Source organism: Garra rufa, chromosome 11 (assembly GCF_049309525.1).
Source record: "Garra rufa chromosome 11, GarRuf1.0, whole genome shotgun sequence".
NCBI lineage: Eukaryota > Metazoa > Chordata > Actinopteri > Cypriniformes > Cyprinidae > Garra > Garra rufa.
Genome location: NC_133371.1, coordinates 11,796,706 through 11,822,966, shown reverse-complemented (window position 1 = coordinate 11,822,966; position 26,261 = coordinate 11,796,706). Strand labels below are relative to the sequence as shown.

General features: G+C 35.3%; 2 protein-coding genes across 3 annotated transcripts in view; one reads left to right on the top strand and one right to left on the bottom strand.

Moving 5' to 3' along the window:
• LOC141345950 (uncharacterized) overlaps nucleotides 1-8,768 on the top strand; it is a 9,767-nt gene extending 999 nt beyond the window's left edge. The window contains exon 2 of the mRNA XM_073850871.1: nucleotides 4,224-8,768. Coding sequence (XP_073706972.1) covers nucleotides 4,224-5,668 — 1,445 coding nt within the window. The 3' untranslated portion in view covers nucleotides 5,669-8,768. The remainder of the gene's footprint in view (nucleotides 1-4,223) is intronic.
• A 386-nt stretch (nucleotides 8,769-9,154) lies between these two features.
• On the bottom strand, nucleotides 9,155-26,255 carry yif1b (Yip1 interacting factor homolog B (S. cerevisiae)). Of its 2 annotated transcripts, none has more exons than XM_073850452.1 (8): nucleotides 26,086-26,255; nucleotides 25,444-25,664; nucleotides 25,074-25,178; nucleotides 22,683-22,761; nucleotides 20,675-20,732; nucleotides 16,317-16,472; nucleotides 15,694-15,787; nucleotides 9,155-9,879 (listed from the first exon to the last, which is right to left on the bottom strand). In XM_073850452.1, the coding sequence occupies exons 1-8, from the start codon at nucleotides 26,126-26,128 to the stop codon at nucleotides 9,724-9,726; spliced, it is 912 nt and encodes a 303-aa protein (XP_073706553.1). In that variant the 5' UTR covers nucleotides 26,129-26,255; the 3' UTR covers nucleotides 9,155-9,723. The 2 variants fall into 2 exon arrangements, with proteins under 2 accessions (XP_073706553.1, XP_073706554.1); XM_073850453.1 differs by having other exon boundaries at nucleotides 26,095-26,255.
• Nucleotides 26,256-26,261: the final 6 nt, after the last annotated feature.

The following is a 26,261-nucleotide window of genomic DNA, read 5'->3' as shown; positions in this document are numbered from 1 at the left end:
AACATTTATTATAAAACCGCGCAGAACTGCAGGAAGTGCGTGCATGTGTACCGTTAGATGTAGACTGTTCGTAGAACTTATAAGTAGGCTATATTCTATTTTAAAAGCGCTCCTCACATACATGTATTGTAAGGCTAAACTTTAAAGTTAAACATTAAAAGTGCAAAATGGCATTCAAAACCTCTGACAAGTAGTTGTATCTCAGCCAAATATTGTCTTATCCTAACAAACCATACACAAATTGAAAGCTTATTTATTCATGAAGCTTAAATCTAAATTTCTAAAATATAACCCTTATGATTGGTTTCGTGGTCCAGGATCACATATATGCCATAATGAGAAATGGGTGTTAATGTGGACTACTGGAGGTTATAAAATTGTTATCACAACAAATGAGCAGAAGATGATAATGGGTCTCTCACCTGCAAGGAGTGTTTGTTCCCTGAGTATAGCCCCAATTTTAATAGAATGGAGAACTTGAATAACCGAATGAATCATCCTCTAGCCATTTTAGTTGATTTTTTTAAATGTTAATACAGTGTTAAACAAATGTTAAACCATTTTAATAGAGTTTGAAATGAATTTAAATGAATTAACACAGTAGATCATTAATCCTGTATAGAGACAGCTATTCCTGATATTGGAATATACATTTTCTTATTGAGATTACTGTACTGGCAAAAGTTAAAAACCCTTTAAAACCCTGGCAAAAGTCAGCATTGCAAAAAATGGCCCAGATATAAATATTCCTGCAAATATTGAAAAATAAAGGGTCTTAATTAAATATGTGCAGTTTCACATGGTTATTACAAATTTTCACATGACCAAAGCATTTTAATTCCTGTTTGCACCATGAGAAGATGATGGTTGCAACAAAGCTTCAAAACGAAAGGCTAGTAAAGTATGTTAACATAAAGATATGACAATATTTTAAGGTGTCTAGTATTAATATATATTAATTCACAAATATTCGGTTTTGTTGAGAGTGGTCATAGACTGATTGGTCACAATAGTGACTGGTGAATTCATCTCAGTATCCCTATCAGTGTTGAATACAGGTTTTTATGCATAGTATAACCCTAGAATGTGATGAAACAGTTTAAAATAGCTGGGCTAAGATATATAACAATTGATGATTGCAGAAATATGTTATTTCAGTATACACATCCCAACGGTCACAATTGACCATATGCACATATTACTACCTTGTTTTAGACAAGCCAGCTCAGTCATTTCCAGTCAAGTGTACTGCCGTAATAGGAATGCATTTTGCTCGTTTTCTCTACATAATCCACTCACAAATGAAGAAATGTTTTGTTTGTCTAAGAGGACCGAACGTCCATGTATATAATTTCAAGACTGACAAATGCAAGTTTAAAAAAATAAGTAAATCGGCTAAATATGCACGAGTCATTGCTATGATTGACAGTAATAACCGGACGAAACATCTGACAAGCTGATGTTAAAAAAAAGAGCTGTGCATTAAATGATTCAGACTAAATTCAGAGTAACAAAACTACAGCAGTAACAAGTTTGTGTTGGTTAAATATAGGCTATTTAATAACGTTTTCAGTTCAAGATAAAGCTGAAAGATGTAGTTATTAAATTATATAAAATATTAAAAATTTATATTGATTCGTATTGAGTGCATTATTTAATTTTATACCATTAATAATTAACTTATTTAATTTGTAGTGAACTATATATAAGTAAATAATTCACCCTTATGGGCTGTTTGTGTCTGAGCTTATTTATTTATTTATTTTAATGACTTTCTGCACATGCTATACTACATACTTAGGTGTGGTAAAAGTTCTACAATTTATTATACTAGTAGTTTTATAATAAATCAAAAAGCAAGAGGTCTTGAAAAGACTAGGGAGTTGAAATGGCAGCTGCAGCCAATGACTGATCCTCTGCTGCCATCTTCTAGTTATATGGGTAATTTCATGTCGTTTTTTTATCTTAAAAAGAAGTTTTCCTGAAAATACATTTTTTCCCATGTAATCTTTATGAATGAAAAGTTAATATTTGAAGGGAATTTTATTGCACAGCTGTAGAGTTGAAAAATAATAAAGACTTTAAAATATTACAATATTTAAAAAATGTGTTCATGACTATGAAGGCAAGTTAGTGATTATCAAGAATACGAATAGATGTCCTTGAAGAGAAGTATCGCTAGCTAGCTAACGTTAGCCTAAACAGGTTATGATAGTGTTTAGCTGTCAGCATTCAAATGTACAACTATTCAGGTACTTTCCTGGGATTTCCAGACTCTGCATTTAAATTATACATTGTTAGATAATATGAAACTGAATGTTCATGCCGCTATCATTATTTATCATTTTATCATCTATCATTATTTTTTATAGTTTCTGAAAAGAAAGAGGCAGTCGACATGTCCACTAGAGGCAGTAAATAAATGTCCACTAGAGGCAGTAAAAAAGCGAGCATTTGTAATCGTTTTCGTACACAGTTATGATTACAGCTCCATAGGTTTCATATTCTGAAAGTAACAAGCTTGCTTGGTAGCTCAGCTGGCATGGAATTGGACTTAGGATATGCACATTGGCTTTTTGTTCATCTCGGGTAGGTTTAGGCCTAGGTGTAATGCAGATGGTACGTAGCGCCACTCAACGGACATTTCAAGTGAAAACTGCGGTGACACGTACAAAACCAACGTCACATAAAACATACAATATGTACGTTCATCTATTCCGGGGGGAAAATGAACACTATTTTAGCGCCACTCATTGTTCATTTCTGTTGGAAACTGTGCAGTGATAAGTACTTATTAGTATGTATTCCGTGTCTAGCAAAAACGTTCCCACAGGTACACCCTCATGCCATGCCATATGTAAATGACTTTATTTTCTTCAAATGAACACAACTAAAAACAAAAGTAAACAAAAAAAAATTGTCAGGTTTGTCAGGGTTTGAAATTAACACAAATTAACACCTGCCAACCCGCCAAATGCGAGTAAAAATCAGCTAGCTAATTTGGTGAGATACTTTTCATAAATTACGTTCACACATACATTTCTCAGACAAGTTCATTTAAGCCAAATCTGCACAGATTTAGCACTAATTCTGAACTTGTAAATCATCATGATATATTACATAACGCCAAATCGCTGAGGCTAAAGATGAGGCTTCAAAAACTGCACAATGTGAACACAACTGTAATCCATACTACCAAAAAGTTGATGAATCTTAAAAAAGTTCACTTCCAGAACAAAACTTTACAGATAATTTACTCACCCCCTTGTCATCCAAGATGTTCATGTCTTTCTTTCCTTAGTCATAAATTGTTTTTATTGAGGAAAACATTTCAGGATTTTTCTATAGTGGACTTCTATGGTGCTCACGAGTTTGAACTTCCAAAATGCAGTTTAAATGCAGCTTCTAAGGGCTCTAAACAATCCCAGCCAAGGAAGAAAGGGTCTTATCTAGAAAAATCTACCATTTTCTAAAAAACATTGGCAATTTATTAAAACAACCATGTAGGGCGATTTTGAAGTTGGAGGAGAAAAAGAGGTTTTTTGACATACCCTAACTGCCTTCAACCGGAATACACAGAGTACACACAGGGCTAGACGAGACAAGCATTTGAGGTTAAAAAGTATATAAATTGTATAAGACCCTTATTTCTTGGCTGGGATCATTTGGAGCCCTTTAAAGCTGCATTTAAACTGCATTTTGGAAGTTCGAACTCACAGGCACCATAGAAGCCCACTACATGGACAGAAATCTTGAAATGTTTTCCTCAAAAAACGATTTCTTTAAGACTGAAGAAAGAAAGAGATGAACATCTTGGATGACAAGGGGGTGTAAATTTTTGTTCTGGAAGTGAACTTCTCCTTTAAGTGAAAGGATAGGTGAGTGTATAAAAACATACTAATATTGTAAACTTTACCATCATGTTCACTTTGTGTTTTTTGAAGCGTCATGTAAGTCATGTACGCATGCATATGCTTCTGCCTGCAACAATTAATCTTTAATTGTTTAATTTCTGGCATTTCAATTTTTTAAGCAAAAATTGATATTTCATTTTTTGTGACTAATTAGATCAATTAATAATCAAATTGATCAATTATTTAGATTTGAAACAAATTATTTATTGACAGTCCTAATTGTAAATCAATACATCATTATAATACATTACACCCCTAGTTGCTTTAATAGAGACAATCATGGAATTTGTGTTCTTTCTTTTCTTTCAGGGAAATGTGATGTGAAATATGACCAACTAGAGAGTGGATCAGAAGCAAAGCCTTCTAAGAAGATCTGTGCATTGAAGTTCTTTTATTTTTCTTGCTTTTTATTCACACTTTCCTTTATCGCCTTCATTTACGTCCAAGATTCCTCTATAGCACCGTATGCCATACTTACCGGGCAAAACCATGAGAGTAAAGACTCTGATCTCCCAACTCATTTACCATTCCTCCAAACACAGCACGTCTACCACACATCCACCAGTCCTCCATCTCCAAAGGCGTGTGATGTTCAAGTAAAGGACAGGCCTGTGATTAAAGTCAGCCACCTAAACACATACGTGATTGGCTCTTACATGGAGCATCGTTTCAATGAGAAACAGATAAAGATAATTGCCATTGTTCTCCGACATGAGCAGGCGACCTACAGTTGTGTGATGTGCTGCGATGGGAGGACCGTGACGTCACCAGCTGAATTCTCAATTCATAGTGACCACTTTAACTTTGAATATGGCACTGCTAGCATCACATGCCCAATTAATGACATGTGTTTGACACCGACGCACGTTGCAATAACAGCCAGAGACGACTTGGAGAGCATAGAATCCTTTCAACCTATTAGAAACAGAGACGTTCCAACAACCTTCCCGTATGAGTTTACAATCTGCATCTCTGTCATGTACGACTACAAGAGTGTGCTGAATTTAGTCCAGTCCATGGAAATGTTCAGAATGCTTGGTGCTCAAAGGGTGGTGATATATAAAACCAACTGCGATTCAGACACACAGAAGGTTTTGGACTACTATGAGACAAGAGGTTTCGTGGAGATCATCCCATGGACGATTAAAAAGCACATCAGCGTGTCTCACGGCTGGGAGATATATAAATCGCCAGGTCAGCTGCACTACTATGGGCAGATCCCGGCGCTTAATGACTGTGTGTATCGTTACATGTACCAAAGTCGCTATCTGGCTCTACAAGACATGGATGAACTCATTCTGCCTTCCAAAGTGAAAACCTGGACGGAGTTGTTGCCTGAGCTTAAGAATAAGTATGGTTCACATGTGGGCTTTGAGTTCGAGAATAACCAGTTCCCATATACCGCAAAGGCTCATATGGATTATGAGCAAGACAAATGGAAAAACGTACGGGGAACTAATATTTTGAATTATATCGATCGGGTACCCATCAACCCCAATGTTTTCAACAATTACAAGATTATAGTAAATCCTCGGTTGGTTCTGAAGACTACTGTTCATGGCCTGCTGGACAGTGTGGCCAGTAGCTCCACGGTCCGGGTGAACAATTCTATCGCTCGCATGTACCACTTTAAAAACATTACCTATCCACCAAACACAGTGCTCATAAGAGATGATCATCTCTGGAGCTATGCCAATGATCTTATACCAGCTGTTTCTAAAGTTCTGCAGGCCTGTGGACTCATTGAGGCCTAGAATGTAATCCTTTAAAGTGTTATGTTCAAATGTTTGTAAAAAAGGATTGTGTGTCATTGTTCTCAGGTCAGTAAAAAAAAAAAAAAAAATCAATGCAAGTAGACGATACCGAAAGCCATGCACATTCAGTTTACAAATGGCGGGACCTGCTCTTGCGAGAAACGAGGGTCTGTTTTTGTACCTACCGTTGGATCAACTTGGATCGCGTGTGCCTTAATAACCAATCACGTTACAGCCTTGATGTCACTGAATTTCAGTCAGAGTTGTACGACAGTCATTTGGCATTTACGGATGCCATAGTAATGAATGAGAAGTGTAAAAACAGAACAAAAACTTATCTTTTGCAAAAAAGTCTGACTTCTTTTATAAAACAGCCTTTTTTTAATGTAAACTCAAAAAAAGAGTCCAGGAGTCTTAATCCTAAACTGTTGTTTAGTGTAAAATGTGTTGAAGATAGATTAGTATTGGAAGCTAAACACGCCCAAAGTGGGACAGAACAGCGCTGGTATTAAAGACTTTGTTTCACGCTGTCCTTCCGCTGTTGAGTCAGTTGCACCGCTCAGTTCATATGCATGTCTACACCTATTAAAGGTCAGCACTGCTGAAAACTCAAATACTGTTTTGTCCCACCTTTACTGTGTTTGGTTTTCCATACATTAGGATAAAAGCATTTGCTATGCCTAGCACTGAGGCGTTGCCTCGCATTGCCAATAGGCAATGTGACTGCACTAAAAATTGCACTAGAACACACCAGACAGACTACAGCCAAGAGCCAATAACAGTGTACACTTTTGCATGAGTGTACCTCTCTTAAACCAGCAGTAGTCTGCATTCTGCTTTTAAGCAGGGAAACCGGGAGAGCTAGAACTTTGGATATACAAAGCAAGCTGCACTTGACCATTTTGGTTGGATGGGAAGCATCGTTGCACAGCCATTTTCAGACCTCTCCAGAGATGTTCAATTGGGTTCAACTGTGGGCTCTGGCTGGGTCACTCAAGGACATTCACATAGTTGTCCCATAGCCACTATGTGTTACTTTGATATCTAGGCTGTGTGCTTAGGGTCGTTGTCCTGTTGAAGGATGAACCGTCGCCTCAGTCTGAGGGATGTCTCTGTTCATTGCTACATTTTATACATCTTTCTCTCAATCCTGACTAGGATTTGCTGCAAAACATCTCCACAGCATGATGCTGCCACCACCAAGCTTCACTGTAGGAATGGTATTGGCCAGGTGATGAGCAGTGCCTGGTTTCCTCCAGACATGACGCTTGGCATTTAGATCAAAGAGTTCAACCTTTGTTTCTCATGGTGTGAGAGTTTTTCAGGTATCTTTGGGCAAACACCAGGCGGGCTGTCATGTGCCTTTTACTGAGGAGTGGCTTACGTCTGGCCACTCTACCATATAGGCCTGATTGGTGGAGTGCTGCAGAGATGGTTGTTCTTCTGGAAGGTTTTCCTCTCTCTCCACTGAGAAACGCTGGAGATCTTTCAGAGTGAGACTAAGGCCTTTCTTACCCAATTGCTCAGTTTGAACAGGCAGCCCAGTCTATGAAGAGTCTTGGTGGTTCCAAACTTCTTCCATATACGGATGGAGGCCACTGTGCTCATTAGGACCTTCAATGCTACAGAAACTTTTCTGTACCCTTCCCAGATCTGTGCCTCGATACAATTCTGTCTCTAAGGTCTATAGACAATTTCTTGGACTTCATGGCTTGGTTTGTGCTCTGATATGCACTGTTAACTCTAGGGCCTTTCCAAATCATGTCCAATCAACTGAATTTACTACAGGTGGACTCCAATTAAGTTGTAGAAACATCTCAAGGATGGTCAGTGGAAACAGGATGCACCTGAGCTCAATTTTGAGTGTCATGGCAAAAGCTGTGAGTACTTATGTACATGTGATTTTTTTTTCCATTCTGGAATAAGGCTGTAACGTAACAAAATGTGGAAAAAGTGAAGCGCTGTGAATACTTTCCGGATGCACTCTAAGTTACAATATCCTGAAATCAATGGAAAATATGCACATAATGTGTGTTCTGTAGCAGGAAGAGTAAAGGGAGAAGATTCAAATGAGGGAATAGATTGGAAACTTAAACTAAATACTGGTTTATACTTTGTCATGTTCTTTCTTGAGGACTGCTGTCTGTTGAACTAAATTGAAGAAATTGAACTAAAACTGTATTTTAGGGTTTAAAGCAGGACACCACAGGTGAATATGGCAAAACTTTTGATTGAAAGAGATACTTGATTACATTAATAAAAATGTTTGGTATTACAAGTTTTCAGAAATGGTATGTTTGAATATGCAAATAAGGCTTTACCTAATAAAATATGCACTCATCTGCTAACAGAATTCTGAACACTGGATAAAATTGTTTGTCAAACACAAAATTGTGTTGTTGGTTTTTTTTTTCATATTATACTTTTTTAGATTTTTACAAAAGGTTTTTTGGATTTCTCCTTTCGTTATTTCATAAATCAAAATACTGAACAGTGAAAAAGATTTTACATGTTCTTAAGAATAACATGTTATATAAACCAGTGTGAATGATATATGAACAAACCCTTCAGTAAAAACCTTCAGAATATACAATCAAACCAAAATTTATTCAGACACCTTTAATATTTCTCACATTATCAGTTCATTTGCTATAGTTTAGAAAATGGTAATAAAATATGAAAAGAACTCAGTGTTAAACTGTGTCAGAACAAATTAATATTGATAGCGTCAGATAACCTTGATAGAAAGGTATGTAATAAAGGTTGAATAGCAACGCTTGGTCATTTTGTTCAGTCTGTGGTGTAAAGGTTGCATTAGCAATAAAAAATAAAAATAAAACTTAAACATTTTGCAAATTTTTGGTCCCAAATTTTACTGGCAGTCCACTGTATGAAGAATGTTTGGGTATAATATGTCACCGTTTACCTTATTTTGTTATCCTCACTTACATAAATGAACTATAGTGTCATGCATCCACTAGTAAAAAAATATTTAAAAAAATGATATCTGGTGTCTGAATAGTTTTTGGTTTGACTGTATATGGAACTGTAAAGTCTGATATGTCCTGCTGAAATGAAATAAAACCTATTTTAAATAACAGATGTGTGTTGTAAAATGTACAGATTTAAATAAAACAAACAATTACATGCGTATTTTGCATGTTTTCTTTCCAATAGTCTAAAAGAGGTTAAAGAAGCAAAATGAATCCAGTACAGTGGCTTTCTTTGTCATTACTCAGTAAAGTATAGCTAAAATTAACATCATAGCTACTTGTTTCTCTCATATATTTGTAGCTAACATTAGTTGCACAACCTTTTCTTTTACTGTGTCACATTGTGATGGCGGTTATGATCAGGCTGATTTCTTCAGTTTTCAGGAAGTATTAAACATAGAGTTGTGAGTATGTTATAATCCAATTATAATCATTCAGTTATGTATTACCAAAATAACTTCTATGATGGTAACTCAGTAATATACAAACTAGCTCTTGGGAACATCCATTTATTTCATTTACAAATTATGAAAGCAAAAAATGCAATTCACCCTGAAATGTATGAAGCAAATTCATTTTTTTTTTTTTTTTTTTAAATGAGCCATCAAAGCTGTCTAACCTTAAGACTGTATCTTTATGCATCTGTTAGCGTGACAACAAGGACAGATCATTAGACTAGTTTAAAAGAAATCATCACACATACACAACAGACATACAGAGCCGGTTTCATTGGGTTGTGGCCACCAAACAGTCACATACATGTTTCTCAAGCCTTGGTTTGCAAACATAAAGAGTTTTACATTAAAAAAATACAATTACACTGTACATTATACAAAAAAAAAAAAAACAAAGCCAACAGAGACTCTTAGAAATGTACAAACCAAAGACATACAAAAGACGGCTGGGCAATTACAGTTCAGATCATTCACATTGTGCTGTGAGGCTGCACAATGTGTGTCCATTGGTTTATTACATGTGTGCAAATAGGCTCATGTCTCTAGAGACGTTTGTGACTGCTGCGGCACAAACGATATGGCTGTTCCTCGACGTCATCGCCGGCTTTTATCTGACCAGATGAAAGGTCAGCCAGTACATGAACACGGGCTGTGCTGCAGCGATGGCCATCGTTAGGTACATTCGCAGCTGGTTTTTAGCTCCCCGCACTAACCGTCCCTCTGCGGCTGCTTCAGACAGGATCTTTAACCGCATTGTGCGAATCTGCCATTCAAACACAAAGAACCTTCACATCTAGACTCTTGAGAACAGGTCCTACATGAGATTCAAACTAAAACCTGCTGTACTATGTAGACATTCAAGCATATGCTGTAATGCTAGCTTAATATTCAATACGTAGTTCTCACACATCATTACGCGTGTAAATGAGCATATACAGAAATGTTCAAAAGTTTTGGGTTTTTAGTGTCACATGATCCTTTCAAAATCCAAAATCACTCTAATATGCAGATTTGCGGCGCAAGAAACTTTTCTAATTATTATCAATGTTGAAAACAGTTGTGCTGCTTTCTATTTTTGTTTTTCAGGATTCAATTTGATGAATAAAAAGTGAAAAACAGACATCTTTTGTAACATTATGAATGTCTGTACGGTCACTTTTGATCAATTTAAGGCGAGACACTGCAGCAGTGTTGTTTTTGACAACCATCTTAGATTTAGTCTTAGTCTTAGTCTTTTGGACTAAAATGCTTCTTAGTTTTAGTCAAATTTTAGTCACTTCTATATGTGATAGTTTTAGTCCAATTTTAGTCGACGAAAAGTCAAAAAGGTTTTAGTCTAGTTTTAGTCGACGAAAAGTCAAAAAGGTTTTAGTCTAGTTTTAGTCAAAAAAAGGGAAAAAAGTAGTCTTTTAACAAATTAATGTAGGTCAGTAAGTATTTTGCTGTTGGGTAGTGTCACTTATAAGTTCTGAAAATAGCAGATCTATAGTTCAACACAATGTGAGCTTCCGGATCGACTATTTTCACCAATAATTACAATAATGAAGGAATGTTTTAGAACATAAAAGACAAACAAGGATGGAATGCTAAAACGGCTTGCCATACTAGTATAGCAAAGAGTATTTAATGCTAAAACGGCTTGCCATAGCGGCATATACGTTTTAAGTTTTGATTGGTATGCACAATAAGCGGAAATGTCATGCATTTTAAACGTCTGACGGACCACCCACTAACATTTTCGTCTATTCTCGTCTCGCCAACGAAAACTCACACACGTCTCGTCATGTTTTAGTCATCAACGAGCCATTTTTATCTCGTCATCGTTTCGTTATCGTCATGAAAAAAAGTGGCGTCAACGAAATGATTTCGTCATCGTTGACGAAAACAACACTGCACTGCAGGTGAATAGGGAAAAAAGTTAACTAATAGTCATCATCTTACCCAGTTGATTGATTACATTGATAATTGCAAACATTTTTTGTATTACAAGTTTTCTAAAATCGTAGGTTTAAATATGCAAATGAGCCATTATTTAATGAAATATGCACTAATTTGCATATATTTTAGTACAAAAATCTAAACACTGGATGAAGTCAGTTTTAAAATACTTGTTTAATTTTTTTTTTGACGTATTAGAGTCAAATGTTTTTACAGAGGGGATTTTGGGCGTCTCATTTTGTCACTCCATAATTCAGAAAATACTTAAAACAGACAGAAAATATTTTTGGGGGGGAATAAAACGTATAAAATCAAGCAAATTATATATATAAAAAAATCCCTCTGTAAAAACCTTTAGGATATAGACAGGAATACAAATGTAAAGTTTGGTGTGTGTAAGTGCTACTAAAGTGGAGATTTATGGCTCAGTGTAGAAGAAAAACTCATTTTGAGAAAACGGCCTTTAAAAATATGGATTGCAATTGAAATCTATTGACACAAATAGATAAAGTGCTATAAATGAAACACTTAGCAGTGTCTTTTGGATGTTTGCTTTCTACTAGTCTGAAAAAAAAAAAACACTTTATGAAAAACCAAAAAGCCCAAAATCTCAACCTTGGCAGATGCATGAAAAAAAAATGTTTTTTGCCTGCAATGTCTCCTCTTAATGCATCCTTAATAAATAAATAGATGGTAATAATAATAATAATATCAGCATTTATCAGAAAAAGTTTCTTCTGCTCATCAAGGTTGCATTTATCTGATCAAAAATACAGAACAAAATGAAATATTGTGAAACGTATATTTTGTGAACATTTTTCTGTCAATATACATTAACACCTAATTTATTTTTAATTTAATTTTGATTTTGTTTTCAGCATCATTACTCCAGTATTCAGTGTCACACAATCCTTCAGAAATCATTCTAATAAGCTGATTTATTATCAATGTTAGAAATAGTTGTGCTGTGATACTTTTTTCAGGATTCTTTGATGAATAAAAAGATAAAAAGAACAGCATCTATTTAAAACAGAAATCGTTTTTAACAATATACACATCTGTTCAAAAGTTTGGGGTCAGTACATTTTTATTCTCTTTCTTTATTCTTTCTTTTGAAGAAATTGATACCTTTATTTAACAAGGATGTGTTAAATTGCTAAAAAAAAGTGTTACAAAAGATTTCTATTTTGAATAAATTATGTTCTTTTTAACTTTTTAATTCAAGGAATCATGAAAAAAGTATCACAGGTTTAAAAAAAAATATTTGGCAGCACAACTGTTTCCAACATTGATAATTCTAATAATAAATCATCTTATTAGGGTTGCGTCGATACTCCGGATTGGTATCGACGCCAATCCAAGCTTTTTGAATGGATTGGATATCAGTGATGCGTGACCGATCTAAATTCGATACAGTTACCAGAGTTTGATTAAATAAATAGCAAGAAATAATAGTCTACTGTAAAAACTAATAATTCATACAATAACACAATTATTTTAAAACATTGCCTTAAAAATAAAATACATTTAAAATACGTTGCGCTGCTTACACAAGCATTATGTGACGTGAGTGTGAGAGGCGAGTTCAGAGGGAACTTTCACATGCAAAGTCTACTGTACCTCAGTGCGGTAAAAAAGTCCCTGATTTGGAAATATATTTTGACTCTTGATACAGCAGCTAGTAGCACTGCAAATTGTAATATTTGCAAAGCCAAAGTTTCAAGAGGTGGAAGTAGTCTTTCGATTTACAACACCACAAATTTAATCAAGCATCTTCAAAACCATCACGCTAAAGAACACAAGGACTTTGCACGAATCAAATGGAAAAAGGACGAGTCAAAGCAACTAACCTTGACAGATGCGTTTCAGTGGCAAGAGAAACTTTCAAATCAGAACCCTAAGCTGTAAAAGAACAGAAAACAGGGCCCTACAGTGCGACCGAAAATGAGTACGTGCGACTATGAAAAAATATTTAGGAGCACCATGTGCGCCTGACCCGATCAGCATATTTGTGTTTGCGCTCAGGGGAACTACAAAGGTTTCTACGTTTTTTTGCAATGTTGAATAAAGTATCACAGACATATCTCACCAATCCTTTCATAAACAAAGTGTAGAGAGAGTGTATATAAGAGACTGACGGTGCAGTATAGAGAGCTTCGTTGATTATAATAGAGCTTTGTGATATTGTGAACCGAGTGACAGCTTGTGATACTTTCTAAGTTTGTAAATGAGATATTGCTTAATACAGCAGGTAAATAAATAAGAAGTTATTATTTTTGCTCTATTTAGTCATCAAAAGTAACAAGTCACAACTGAGCCGCTGTGCATCTCCATTCAAACACAGCGGTGTTTCGTTTATGAATGAATGTGCATTTTTAAACGAATCTAGTGAAATGATTGAATTTCCCATTCAAACAGAGTCACTTGCTTTATTCCCGAATGAACCAGCTGTTCGAACGAATCAAATGAATGATATGATTCAGTAATTAATTCAGTGTCTTGCCGCCATCTGCTGGCATATCTGTTCAGTTATTTATATCTGTAATATTTCTGTTTTCAAAATGTTATTTTTAAAACATCAATCTTAATATGAATTTATGAATTTGATTGCACTCATGCATGTATCTCTTTTTCCCCCCTTTTTCATCCAACAATGTGCAAGCAGATTTGGTATTTCTTTCTTTACCTAAAACAAATAAATCATAATGACAAAGTGAATTTAGTTTTGAAGGTAAAATACCCCCACTGATATCGGCCTGGTATCGGTATCGGCTGATACTCAGAATTTTTGGTATCGGATCGGTTTTGAAAAAATGGTATCGTTGCATCCCTACAGCTTATCAGAATTATTTCTGAAGAATCACGTGCTACTTAAGACTGGAGTAGTGGCTGATAACAATTCAGCTTTGCATCACAGGAATAAAGTCTATTTTAAAGTATATTTTGTAATATTCCTGGGTTTTTTTTTTCGGTATTTTTGATCAAATAAATGCAACCTTGCTTTTTTATTACAAAAATTAATACTTTTATTTAGCAAAGATGCTTTAAATTGATCAAAAGTGATGACAAAGACTTATAATGTTACAAAATATTTCAGTTTAAGATAAATGCTGTTCTACTTTCTAAAAAAAACTGAAAAAATCTAGTGACGATAAACCAAAGCTAGTGATCGGAATCGGACGTTTTTTCGCATGATCGGCCCGGATCGGTGACCTGCCGGTCAATTTCTCCCCTTGCCGATTCCTAGCCGATCCCTTTATTGCCAGTGGCGCATGCAATTACATCATAGCCACGCGCGTGCACTCACAGTCGCACGTAAACATGTCTTTGGTGTGAGTGAAGATGACACAAAGATCGCAGTTTTTAACATTTATAAGGCCAAAATACAACGTGAGGGAACAACCACGAACCACGCGCTTGTTTAGCTTGGCTGGACATGTGGTAGATCGCGCCCCCGCTCTGCACATTTTGCAGCTCTGAATGAATGTTCCGAAGTGTAGTACCGCTGGATTAACTGGTGACAAGGCAGAAATGCTTCTCTTTATCAAGAAAAATTTGCCGTTAATGCTCAAGTAATAGCATTTAGTACTAGTATTGGTATTTCTACCTGTTTGAAGACACAGTGCACTTTTTTTTAATTAAAGTTATTGTTGTGAGAAAATCCTTTAGGCTAATGTTTACAAAAAATTCCATATAAAATTCATTGAAGAAAAGTAGATTTTTTTTAAGTAAGACTGCTTTGTTACTTATATTTTTTTCTAATGTTTTCAAGGCTCAGACCACTTTATTTTGTTACAGTTATTTTCTTATGAGATGATGCTGTAATGTAATTCATTTCTTTTATTAAAAAATAAAAAAAAATTACATTGAGGAAAAGATTTTTGTTAGTATAACTATACTATGTTAGCTACAGGAACTAATTTTATACCTTTTTCGGAGGCACAAAGCACTTTATTTTGTTGTTAAAGTTATTTTGTTGTTAAAAAAAATTGGAATCTGCAAAAATCGGAATTGGCAGGTCACACTTACTGAAAAATCAGAATCGGAATTGGCCAAGAAAATTGCAATCGGTGCATCTCTATTTTCAACGTAATAATAATAATAAATGTTTTTGAGCAGCAAATCAGCAAATTAGAATTGTTTCTGAAGGATCATGTGACGGGAGTAATGATGCTCAAAATTCAGGTTTAATCACAGGAACAAATTACATTTATAATGTATTCAAATAGAAAACAGTTGTTTTAAATAGTAAAACATATATTTTAAAAAAAAAAATCCGGTTTTTGCTGTACTTTGTATCAAATAAAACCAGGCTTGGTGAGCAGAAGTCCAAAAACTTTTGACTGGTATTGTTTGAATGTGTTTGGATTGTGTTAGTTTAAAAAAAATATTTATTATTTTCAATTTGCTTAAACATCTGATTTGTGCAAAAACAAAACTGCGACTGATTTTCTTAACTAAAACACATGCTAGAAATAATCAAAAGATTTGATTAATTGCAGAAATATTATTATTTTGGAAATTTCTCTACTTTCACATGGCAGTTTCTGTGTGTTACTTTAAAGTAGTTGTTCACTTCCAGAACAAAAATTTACAGATAGAGGTAAGAAATAACAGCATCTTATGTCTCAATACGCACCGTAAAAACAAAAATAGAGACACAGCACCAGAGCAGAGTGAGGTAATATCCTGTCCGGCCAAATAGAAGTCCTGCTATCACTCCCACGATCATCCTGAGAAAGCAAACACAAAAAACAAATAAGAATTTGCTCACACAAAAGCACTTGCTTTGAAGAAAATGTACACTGTATGCAAATCAGTAAACATATATTCAACATGTGTAAGTTTTTAGTAAGGTACTTTGTTTAATAACCTTTACAAAAACAATGCAACTGGCAATTAATATGTTTTAGAATAAACTAAGCTTGCAGTAATATAAGGACAAAACTGCTAAGAAACTATACACCGTTTCAAAATTGAAAACATAAATGAAACTAACTTAACAAAAACAGCTTCTCTACTAATATCCTACCCATAAATAATGCATTGTCCTTCATTTTTGGCTGATATAATCCTTTAAGTGTGTGAATTAATCATTTCACTTTATTTTTCAGTTTCATTTTAACTTTTAGTTCAAATAAATGCAATTCAATTCTAAAAAGACTAGCCTATAGCACAACCTAGAGTCCAAAACACTAGCAGAATCTGTTTGAACATGGATACCAGTGATAAAATTATGATATTGTTAACTAATGACCTTACCCAACATATTTGTATCCAGAAAAGGCCACCAGATCGATGGTGGTGAGGTCAGTGTTAACTGTTACTAGATACAGACTGAGAAGAACAGCTAAAACCTCAATAATGAGCCACACCAGTGCTGAGCTGGCCTGAATGCCCAAAATCTCTGGGGAGAACCTAAAAACAAGAACAGAAAAAAGAAAATCAGGCAGAAAAAAACGTCAACAAAAACAGAGAAGGAAGTCTCAGCATTTTCCCACACATCATTAAAACATAGTTCCCCATTGTGAAGATGCACAATAAATAAATAAATAAAGTGTTTTTATTTTATTTTATATATAATATGAACTGGGAAAGATTCTTATTTAATAGCTAATACTAATGCTGCTTGGAAATTAAAGCTAAAAGGACAATTTATTTTAATTATATTTAGTGCTGTCAAACGATTAATCGCATCCAAAATAAAAGTTGTTGTTTACATAAATTATGTGTGTATTGTGTATAAAATATATATATATAATATGTTATGTTTATATATTAAATATATTTATATACAATATTAATTATATGAATAAAAATGTATTTCACAATAAATATAGAAAATATTCTCAAAATATATACTGTATGTGTGTGTATTTATATATACACATAATAAATATACACAGTACACACACATATATTATGTAAACAACAACTTTTATTTTGGATGCGATTAATCAGCACTGACAGCACTACTTATAATATATATGATTACACTAATTATTATAATTATTATTACAATTTAGCATTATAAGTTTTAGTATTATTTCCTCACTTTCCAATGCTTTCTGTGTGTAACTGTGCATTTAAAAAAAATAATTAATAAATAAAAACAAATAAATAATATTAACATTAATATATACAGTGCCCTCCACTAATATTGGCACCCATGGTAAATGTGAGCAAAAGTGGATGTGAAAATAAATCTGCATAATTCATCCTTTTGATCTTTCATTCAAAAAAATTCACAAAATTCTAACCTGTCATTGAAGAAAATCAATAGAACCTAGGGGTGGAATCTCATTATGAAATAAATGTTTTTCTCTAGTTCACATTGGCCACTATTATTGGCACCCAATTATTGCAACGTCCTTTTCCCAAGATAACAGTTCTGAGTTTTCTCCAACACTGTCTAATGAGTTTGGAGAACACCTGACAAGAGATCAGAGGCCATTCCTTCAAACAGAATCTCTCTCTTCCCAGCTTCATGTTGGTGGTGCTTCTCTTCAGTTTCTATATAGGGTTCAGGTCAGGGAACTGGGACGGCCATGGTGGATGCTTCATTCTGTGCTCAGTGACACAATTTTGTGTTCATTTTGATGTTTGTTTTGGATCATCATCCTGCTGGAAGATGCAATTTAAGCAATTCAACCATTATAAGATTTCTAACAGAGGCAGTCAGGATTTGATTTTTTATCTGCTGGTATTTGATAGAATCCATAAAGCCTTGTATCTAACAAGATGTCCAGGACCTCCGGCAGAAAAATAAGTCCACAACATTAAAGACTTAGCAGTATTTTTACCCGTGGACATGGGGTACTTTTTTATCCCTGTCTGCAACAAAACCATCAGGAGGGTTAGCTGCCAAAAAGTAAATTTTTAGTTTCATCTGACCATAGAAGCCAGTCCTGTTTGAAGTTCCAATCATGTCTGACAATTGAATATGCTGGAGTTTGTTTTGGGTGAGCCAGGAGAATTTTTTCTTGAAACCCTCTTAAACAACATGTGGAGATGTTGGGGCTGTTTGATCATTTTATTTTAGGCTTTCTGACCCTAAGACTCAACAATTCTCTGCAATTCTGTGATCCTTGGAGAGTCTTTGGCCACTCAAACTCTCCTCCTTATCGTGCATTAGGATGATATAGACACACGTCCTCTTCTAGGCAGATTTGTAACATCTTTAGTTGATTGGAACTTCTTAATTATTGCCCTGATGGTGGGAATGGGGATGTTCAATGCTTTAGCTCTTTTCTTACAGCCACTTTCTATTTTGTGAAGCTCAACAAACTTGTTTTGCACAGCAGAACTACATTCTTTGGTTTTACTTCTTGTGATGGATGATTAAGGGAATTTGGCTTTTGTGTTCCTCATACTTATAATCCTGTGGAACAGAAAGTCATGACTGGACAATTTTATACTCCTAGCCACCCTGATGTGCTAAAACAATTGTAATATTAATGGGAATATACTTTACAGATATTTTACTTAGATACATTTTTAGGGGTGCCAATAATTGTGGCCAACGTGAACTAGAGAAAAACATTTATTTCATAATGAGATATCCCCCCATTTTCTATCGTTTTACTTCAATGAAAGGTTTGAATTTTGTGAATTTTTCAAATGAAAGATCTAAAGGATAAACAATGCAGATTTATTTTCACAGTCACCTTTGCTCATATTTACTAAGGGTGCCAATTGGTGGAGGACACTGTGTGTGTATATATATATATATATATATATATATATATATATATATAATAAAGAAAAATAGTTGTTTATTACAAAAACTGTGCTTGATCCTTGTGAAGTGTGAAAGAAATGTGCTTAATTGTGTTGAATGTGCATTTGTACACAATGAAGTGCACTTATTTTGATGTGTTAACTAACATACTAAAGCATACTAAATTACTTAAAGGTGCACTGTGTAATATTTAAGATGATCTCTAGACAGAGGTGCAAGATAATATACATAACTATGTTTTCAGGGGTGTATAAAGACCTTACATAAAGAACCATTATGTTTTTATTAACTTAGAATTATACGTTTTTATCTACATACACCGTGGGTCCCCTCACATGGAAGTCGCCGTTATGTTTCTATAGTAGCCCTAAACGGACAAACTGCTCTACAGATCGCGTTTCATCACTGTTGTTCTTGCGAAAAAAACACTGACACAGTGATGAACAAGTAACAGTAATATTCACAATAACATTGTTTTATTGAATGATTAAGTAAATATAATTCCTTAAATTATGTTTTAATAGAAATCTCACTATTCGTTGCTGTCAAAAACGGCGAGATTTTAATCCTGCAATGGCTTCCGTAGTTCTGTACAGGGAGGGGTGAGCGGTGGACTGTTGCAATTCACAACCTCGCCGCTAGATGCCGCAAAAATCTACACACTGCACCTTTAAAAAGAAGACACTTTCGTGACTGTTTATTACACACTTAAAGGGATAGTTCACCCAAAAATGAAAATTTGATGTTTATCTGCTTACCCCCAGGGCATCCAAGATGTAGGTGACTTTGTTTCCTCAGCAGAACACAAACAAAGATTTTTAACGAAAACAGGTGCAGTCTGTCAGCCAAATAATAGAAGTGGATGGGCACCAGACCTTTAAAAGTAAACAAAAACATGCACAGACAAATCCAAATTACACACTGCGGCTCGTGACGATACATTGATGACCTAAGACATGAAACGATCGGTTTTTGCGAGAAACTGAACAGTATTTATATCATGTTTTACCTTTGATACACAGCCACGTCCATCTGTCCTGAGCACGAGTTTAGCATCAGGCACGTCACATGTGAACGCGCTCTGGCGTAGTATACTAGAACACCGGAAGCGATCTGTCGCATGTATACAACACTTATTGATTACACAGTGCACAGAGATTGTGTGTATAGCGGCTATTCAAAATGGTAATTATTTGCGCTTATCCTGATTGTTCAAACCGATTCAAAGCTAAAAGATTACGTTTGCTTGCGCAAACTCATCCAGGACTTTTCGCCGTTTGCGTATACTACGGCAGAGCGCGTACACGTGTAATGAGCTGGATGAAAAGCTAGTGCTCAGGACAGGTGGACGTGGCTGTGTATCAAAGGTAAAAAATGCTATAAATACTGTTCAGTTTCTCACAAAAAAACGATCGTTTCGTGTCTTAGGACATCAGTGTATCGTCACAAGCCGCAGGGTGTAATTTGGATTTGTCTGTGCATGTTTTTGTTTTTTTTAAGGTCTGGTGCCCATCCACCTCCATCATTTGGCTGACAGCCTGCACCGATTTTCATTAAAAAAATCTTTGTTTGTGTTCTTCTGAAAAAACAAAGTCACCTACATCTTGGATGCCCTGGGGGTAAGCAGATAAACATCAAATTTTCATTTTTGGGTGAACTATCCCTTTAAGTAGACGAAAAAACTTAAAACATGTCAGCTAAAATGTTATCAGTGAGCAAACAAGTCCCCATTGTTGGATTTCTTTAGTGGGTCAAAGGACAATCTTTAAGAGCTAGAATAATGTTGTGTGATGTGTGATTAATTTGTGCAGGGCAATGTTGGGTCAGAGGTCATCCATTCTCACAGTATCAGCTGTAGATAAGCATTCAGTGCTCTTACCGGTTCTGTGTGCCCAGAGCCAGTCCTGCTACCAAAATATACGTAATGAACCCCATCACTGCAGAGTCAGAGCAAAACAAACACAGGCATATAATCAACATCTTCTGTATTATTTCCATGACTATGCAATAACATCACTCAGGGCCCTATGATTATTTTTATTTTTTTAGGGGCAAAAATTTTTGAAGCACTTTCTGATCGATAATCAAAAATTCTGATAAAAAAATAGCCTTCCCATTATTAGGAGTTGATATTTGACTCCGTAAAGCGGGGTGCCCAAACTCGGGCCGATGTCCTGCAGAGCCTCAACTTGCCTCAACACACCTGCCTGGAAGTTTGTAGCATGCCTAGTAAGAACTCGATTCGCTGGTACAGGTGTGTTTGTTTAGGGCTGGAACTGCCTTAAAGTAATTTACAGTGGCTTTTTTTTTTTTTACGTTTGTAATGGCATTTTCCCAATTTTATTAAATGTAAAAATAAAATAAAAAAAGTGGCTTGTTGAGGCTCAAAGGTGGCATGAGTGAAATGAAATTCATAAATTCATGTTGAGATTAATGTTTTAAATATAACATTTTAAACAGAAATATTAAATGAATTATTTGCAAACTCCCTTAAAAGTAGTCATTCTGCTTAGTTCACCAGGGTCTCACAAAGTTTCATCATAATTAAAGGAGAAGTTCACTTACAGAACAAAAATGTACAGCTAATTTACTAATTTATTGACCACCCTGTCAATCAAGATGTTCATAGCTTTGTTTCTTCAGTTGTAAAGAAATAAAGTTTTTTGAAGAGAAAATGTCAGGAATGTTTTCCATATAATGGACGTCTATAGTGCTATGGAGTTTAAACTTCCAAAATGCAGTTTCAACGCAGCTTCTAAGGGCTCTAAACGATCCCAGGCTGGAATAAAGGGTCTTATCTAGCGAAACGATAAGTTATGTTCTAAAAAAAAATATAGAATTTATATACTTTTTAACCTCAAATGCTCATCTTGTCTAGCTCTGCACATGTGCATGTGTACTTTGGTTTAATACAGTTAGGGTATGTCAAAAAACTCCCAACTCATTTTCTCCTCCAACTCCAAAAACCAGGGTTTACAAAGTGACCGTGCAGAGAAGGTCAAATGTCCTTTACAAAAAAAGGTAAAACAGCAATGTTGGACAATTTTGAAGTTGGAGAAAAAAATGAAATTGGAGTTTTTCGACATACCCTAACAGTATTGAACCGGAGTACACACGCACATCTCAGAGCTAGACAAGACAAGTTTTTGAGGTATATGAATTGTAATTGTTTTTTGTTTTTCAAAAAAAATAACTGATCGTTTTGCTAGATAAGCCCTTCTTCCTCAGCTGGGATCTTTTATAGCCCTTTGAAGCTGCATTTAAACTGCATTTTGGAAGTTCAATCTCATGGGCACCATAGAAGTCCACTATATGGAGAACATTCCTGAAATGTTTTCCTAAAATAACATCATTTCTTTACGACTGAAGAAAGAAAGGCATGAAAATCTTGGATGACAAGGGACAATTATCTGTGAATTTTTGTTCTGGAAGTGAACTCCTCCTTTAACAAAGCTCCCTACACTGCACAATCAATGTCTTATTTACACCCTGTCTACAATCTGTTTGTTATAATGAGAGGATTAGTGAGCTTGCAGAACTCTGAACAAGCGCTGAACAAAACGCCGGTGTTTTGAGCAGTAAGTGGATGTGTTCAATAAATCAACAAATATGTCTGTGATATACATTACTCAACGCTGCAAAAACATGTAAGTAGAAACCTTTGACGCTTCCCTGATCGCAAACATAAATACGCTGATCAGGTCAGTCACACTGAGGCTCCGTACTATTTTTTCATAGTCGCATGTAGAAGTTTTCAGCAAATGCGCAGTAGTTTTTTAGCTAATCGCAAATGCTACTAAAATGGTTGCACTGTAGAGCCCTGAACTCATTTGCATTGTTAAATTGCACAGCACTCATCAAAATTCATGAACTGTTTGGAGTCTTACCGGGAATGTAGAGATCAGGGGCGTTGATATCAAACCTTGGGGCGACTGGAGTGTCCTGCTGATAGCTTACTTCCCAGTTCTACAGAGAGCAGAGAATTACACAAACGTACATTCATACATATACTTAAAAGTATATTTTTAAAATTGTGTACAAATGTGTAATAACAAATATATTTAAATGCCTGACATACAAGTTTAAATAAAAAAGACATTCAATTATATTTTAGTTCATCATAAATGCTTGTAAGTACATTTAACAGTAACTTTAAAGACAATATAAGTAATTATGAAATTACATACAGTTGAAGTCAAAAGTTTACATACACCTTGCAGAATCTGCTCAATGTTAACAATTTTCCAAAATAAGATGTATCATGCAAAACGCATGGTATTTTATATTTAGTACTGACCTAAATGAGATTTCATACAACACAGTTACATATAGTCCACAAGAGAAAATAATGGCTGAATTTATAAAAATGACCCTGTTTAAAAGTTTACATACACTCGATTCTTAACACTTTTGTTGTTACCTGACCGATCCACAGCTGTTTTTTTGTTGTTGTTGTTTTTTTGTTTTTTGTGATAGCTGAGTGTCCCTTTTTCTTCAGAAAAAGTCTTTAGGTCCCCACAAATTCTTTGGTTTTTCAGTATTTTTTGTGTATTTCAACCCTTTCCAACAATGACTGAATGATTTTGAGATCCTTGAGATCTTTTCACACTAAGAACAACTAAGGGACTCATATGCAACTATTACAGTAGGTCCAAACGCTCACTGATGCTTCAGAAGGAAGAAAGCATTAAAGGAGAAGTCCGGTGTGATTTTGACCTAAAGTGTATTGAATCATGATACCGAGGGTGAACGTACCTTGCATATCTCATCTCGGTTTGTGTCCAGCAGTCCGAAATCTGGGGTCAGTTAGCCGATGCTAACAACAGGTTGTCAATGAGAGTCAATAGGGCATCGAAGTAGCCATGTAAATAAATCACTGTTTTACACCATTTACGAGGCACAAAGTAGCTCCACACTTCATTGGTAGACTTCCAAGGGCCCTGACATTTAAAACGAGACATTGAGAACTCAGAAAAAGCACCGGTAGTTTATTTACTTTAGGTCAATATCACACCGGAGTTCTCCTTTAAGAGCCTGGAGGTCAAAACTTTGTGAATTTGAAGATCAGGATAAATTTAACTGATTTTTCTTTCTGGAAAACATGTAGGATATTCCGTAGCTTCTGAAGGGCAGTACTAAATGAAAAAAAAAAAAATGCTAATTAGGCAAAATAAGAAAAATGTATGCAGCCTCATTCCTTTCAAAAGTTTACACCCCTGGCTCTTAATGCATTGTTTTGCCTTCTGAAAGATGGATCTCAAAATCATACAGACACTGTTGGAACGAGTTCAAATACATAAAAACGCATGAAAAGTTCAAGCTGTGGATCATTTAAGTAACAACACAGTCTTAAGAATTAAGTGTATGTAAACTTATTATTTTCTCTTGTGGACTAAAAGTAAACATATTTTATATGAAATATCTCATTCAGGTCAGTACTAAACAAAAAAAATACCATGCATATTATATGATCCCTCTTATTTTGGTAAACTAATTAACATTTTGCAGATTCTGCAAGGTGTTTGTAAACTTTACTTTAGCTGTATAAAGATACAATGAATTGCATTTAAAATACATTTTAACTATAATACATTTTCACTTAATTGTAAATAAGCAATTAATTGTCCAAAAGACACTATACTGAGCTCACACTTAAAGAAGTAGTTCACATTCAGAACAAAAATGTACAGATAATGTACTCACCCCCTTGTCATCCAAGATGTTCATGTCTCTCTTTCTTCAGTCATAAGGAAATTATGATTTTTAAGGAAAATGCAGCTTCAAATTGCTCTAAACGATCACAGCCGAGGAAAGAAAGGTCTTATCTATTCTATTCTAAAAAAAAAATTTATATACTTTTTAATGCTTGTCTTATCTAGCTTTGTGTGTACTCTGTATAGAGGTTAAAAAAGTATATAAATTGTAAATGTTTTTGCAAAATAGCCGATTGCTTCCCTAGATAAGTCCCTTCATCCTCGGCTGGGATGATTTAGAGCCCTTTGAAGCTGCATTTATACTGCATTTTGGAAGTTCAAAGTCGGGGCACCACTGAAGTCTATCATATGGAGAGAAATACTATAATGTTTTCCTCAAAAAACTATTTCTTTATGACTGAAGAAAAAAAGACATCTTGGATGACAAGGGGGTGAGTACATTATATGTAAATTCCTGTTCTGAAAGTGAACTTTCTATCTTTGTGTGCTAAAGTGTAGTTTTTCACAGAAGTTCTTATTGCAGTAAGACAAAATAACTATGTAGGTCTGTAAGTGTGGTCTTACGTCATGCATGTAGGGAAAAACCAGCAGCCCAAGCTTCTTGCCCACATATACAGTGTCTACTGCAAAATAGTACTTCAGCTTAGAGATGGGGATGAACCGATCCAGCTGTGGATCAAACAGAGAAACAAGTCATTTAATAATCCACTCCAAAAAAATAACCAAGTTAAGCAAAACACAAAATCAACCCTCCAGCTCAAATTAATATCCCACAAAACATAACCACTCGACTCTGTTATGAAAAACAAGACCAGCCTTGTTTGAACACAGCAGTGAACATCACATGCTCTTCCTCGCAACAACAAACTCCCAGACGTCCACACGCATGACTATTCTACACAAAATGGCTTTGATGTGTCAAGACATCACATACATTCTTGTCCATCATTTCTTTGCCGTGGGAGGCGAGACTGCTGCCGTAGGCCATGGCGAGGTTAGACATGGGGTCTGAGAGCAAACCCTGTCCTGGATACACATCAGGGCCTTTTCCCACACCGCTGCGGTCAGGTTTGTTCCCTCCAGCACTAGTGTCGTCAAATAACAGACCGGGGTCACTGGGGTCCGCCGGGGTCCCTCGCATCCTGACGTTCGGCTCTAAAATACAAGGAAACATATCCAAGTCAGCTATCATCCAGCTATCAATGACTGTGAAAACCCATAGTAAACAGTCACAACATGTCAAAGAATGTGATTCATGCCTATTTTGCAATTCACTTTGGCTTATCCCATAATTAAAACAGTCATTTCAAATAATCTGACATGTAGATGATCACCTTCTGATTTATTGAATGTATGTAAACAAGCAAATATATATGTAAACAGAGATAGAATAAAGATAATTGGAAATAAAAACAAACATGCCTGATTTGTTTAAATAACAAACAATTATTTAAAAATCAAACAAGCACACAACTGACCACAGCATCACAATTGATTATAAAATACGTGTCTTACATAGCAAATAAGATCCGCTCATTGTTAAAGCGTCTAAATCACAATGGGAATAATCACGTACGTAACTTACGCTGTCTGAACCCACTCTGGTTTAGATACTCCATGTCTGCCGAAAACGTAGCTTTATATAAATAGTAAGGTTACGAAAAACATATATAAATATTTATCAACACATTTACACTTCTACCCGAGAAGCTGCCGGTAGTGAAACTAAAATTAGCACCGGAGAAATAACAG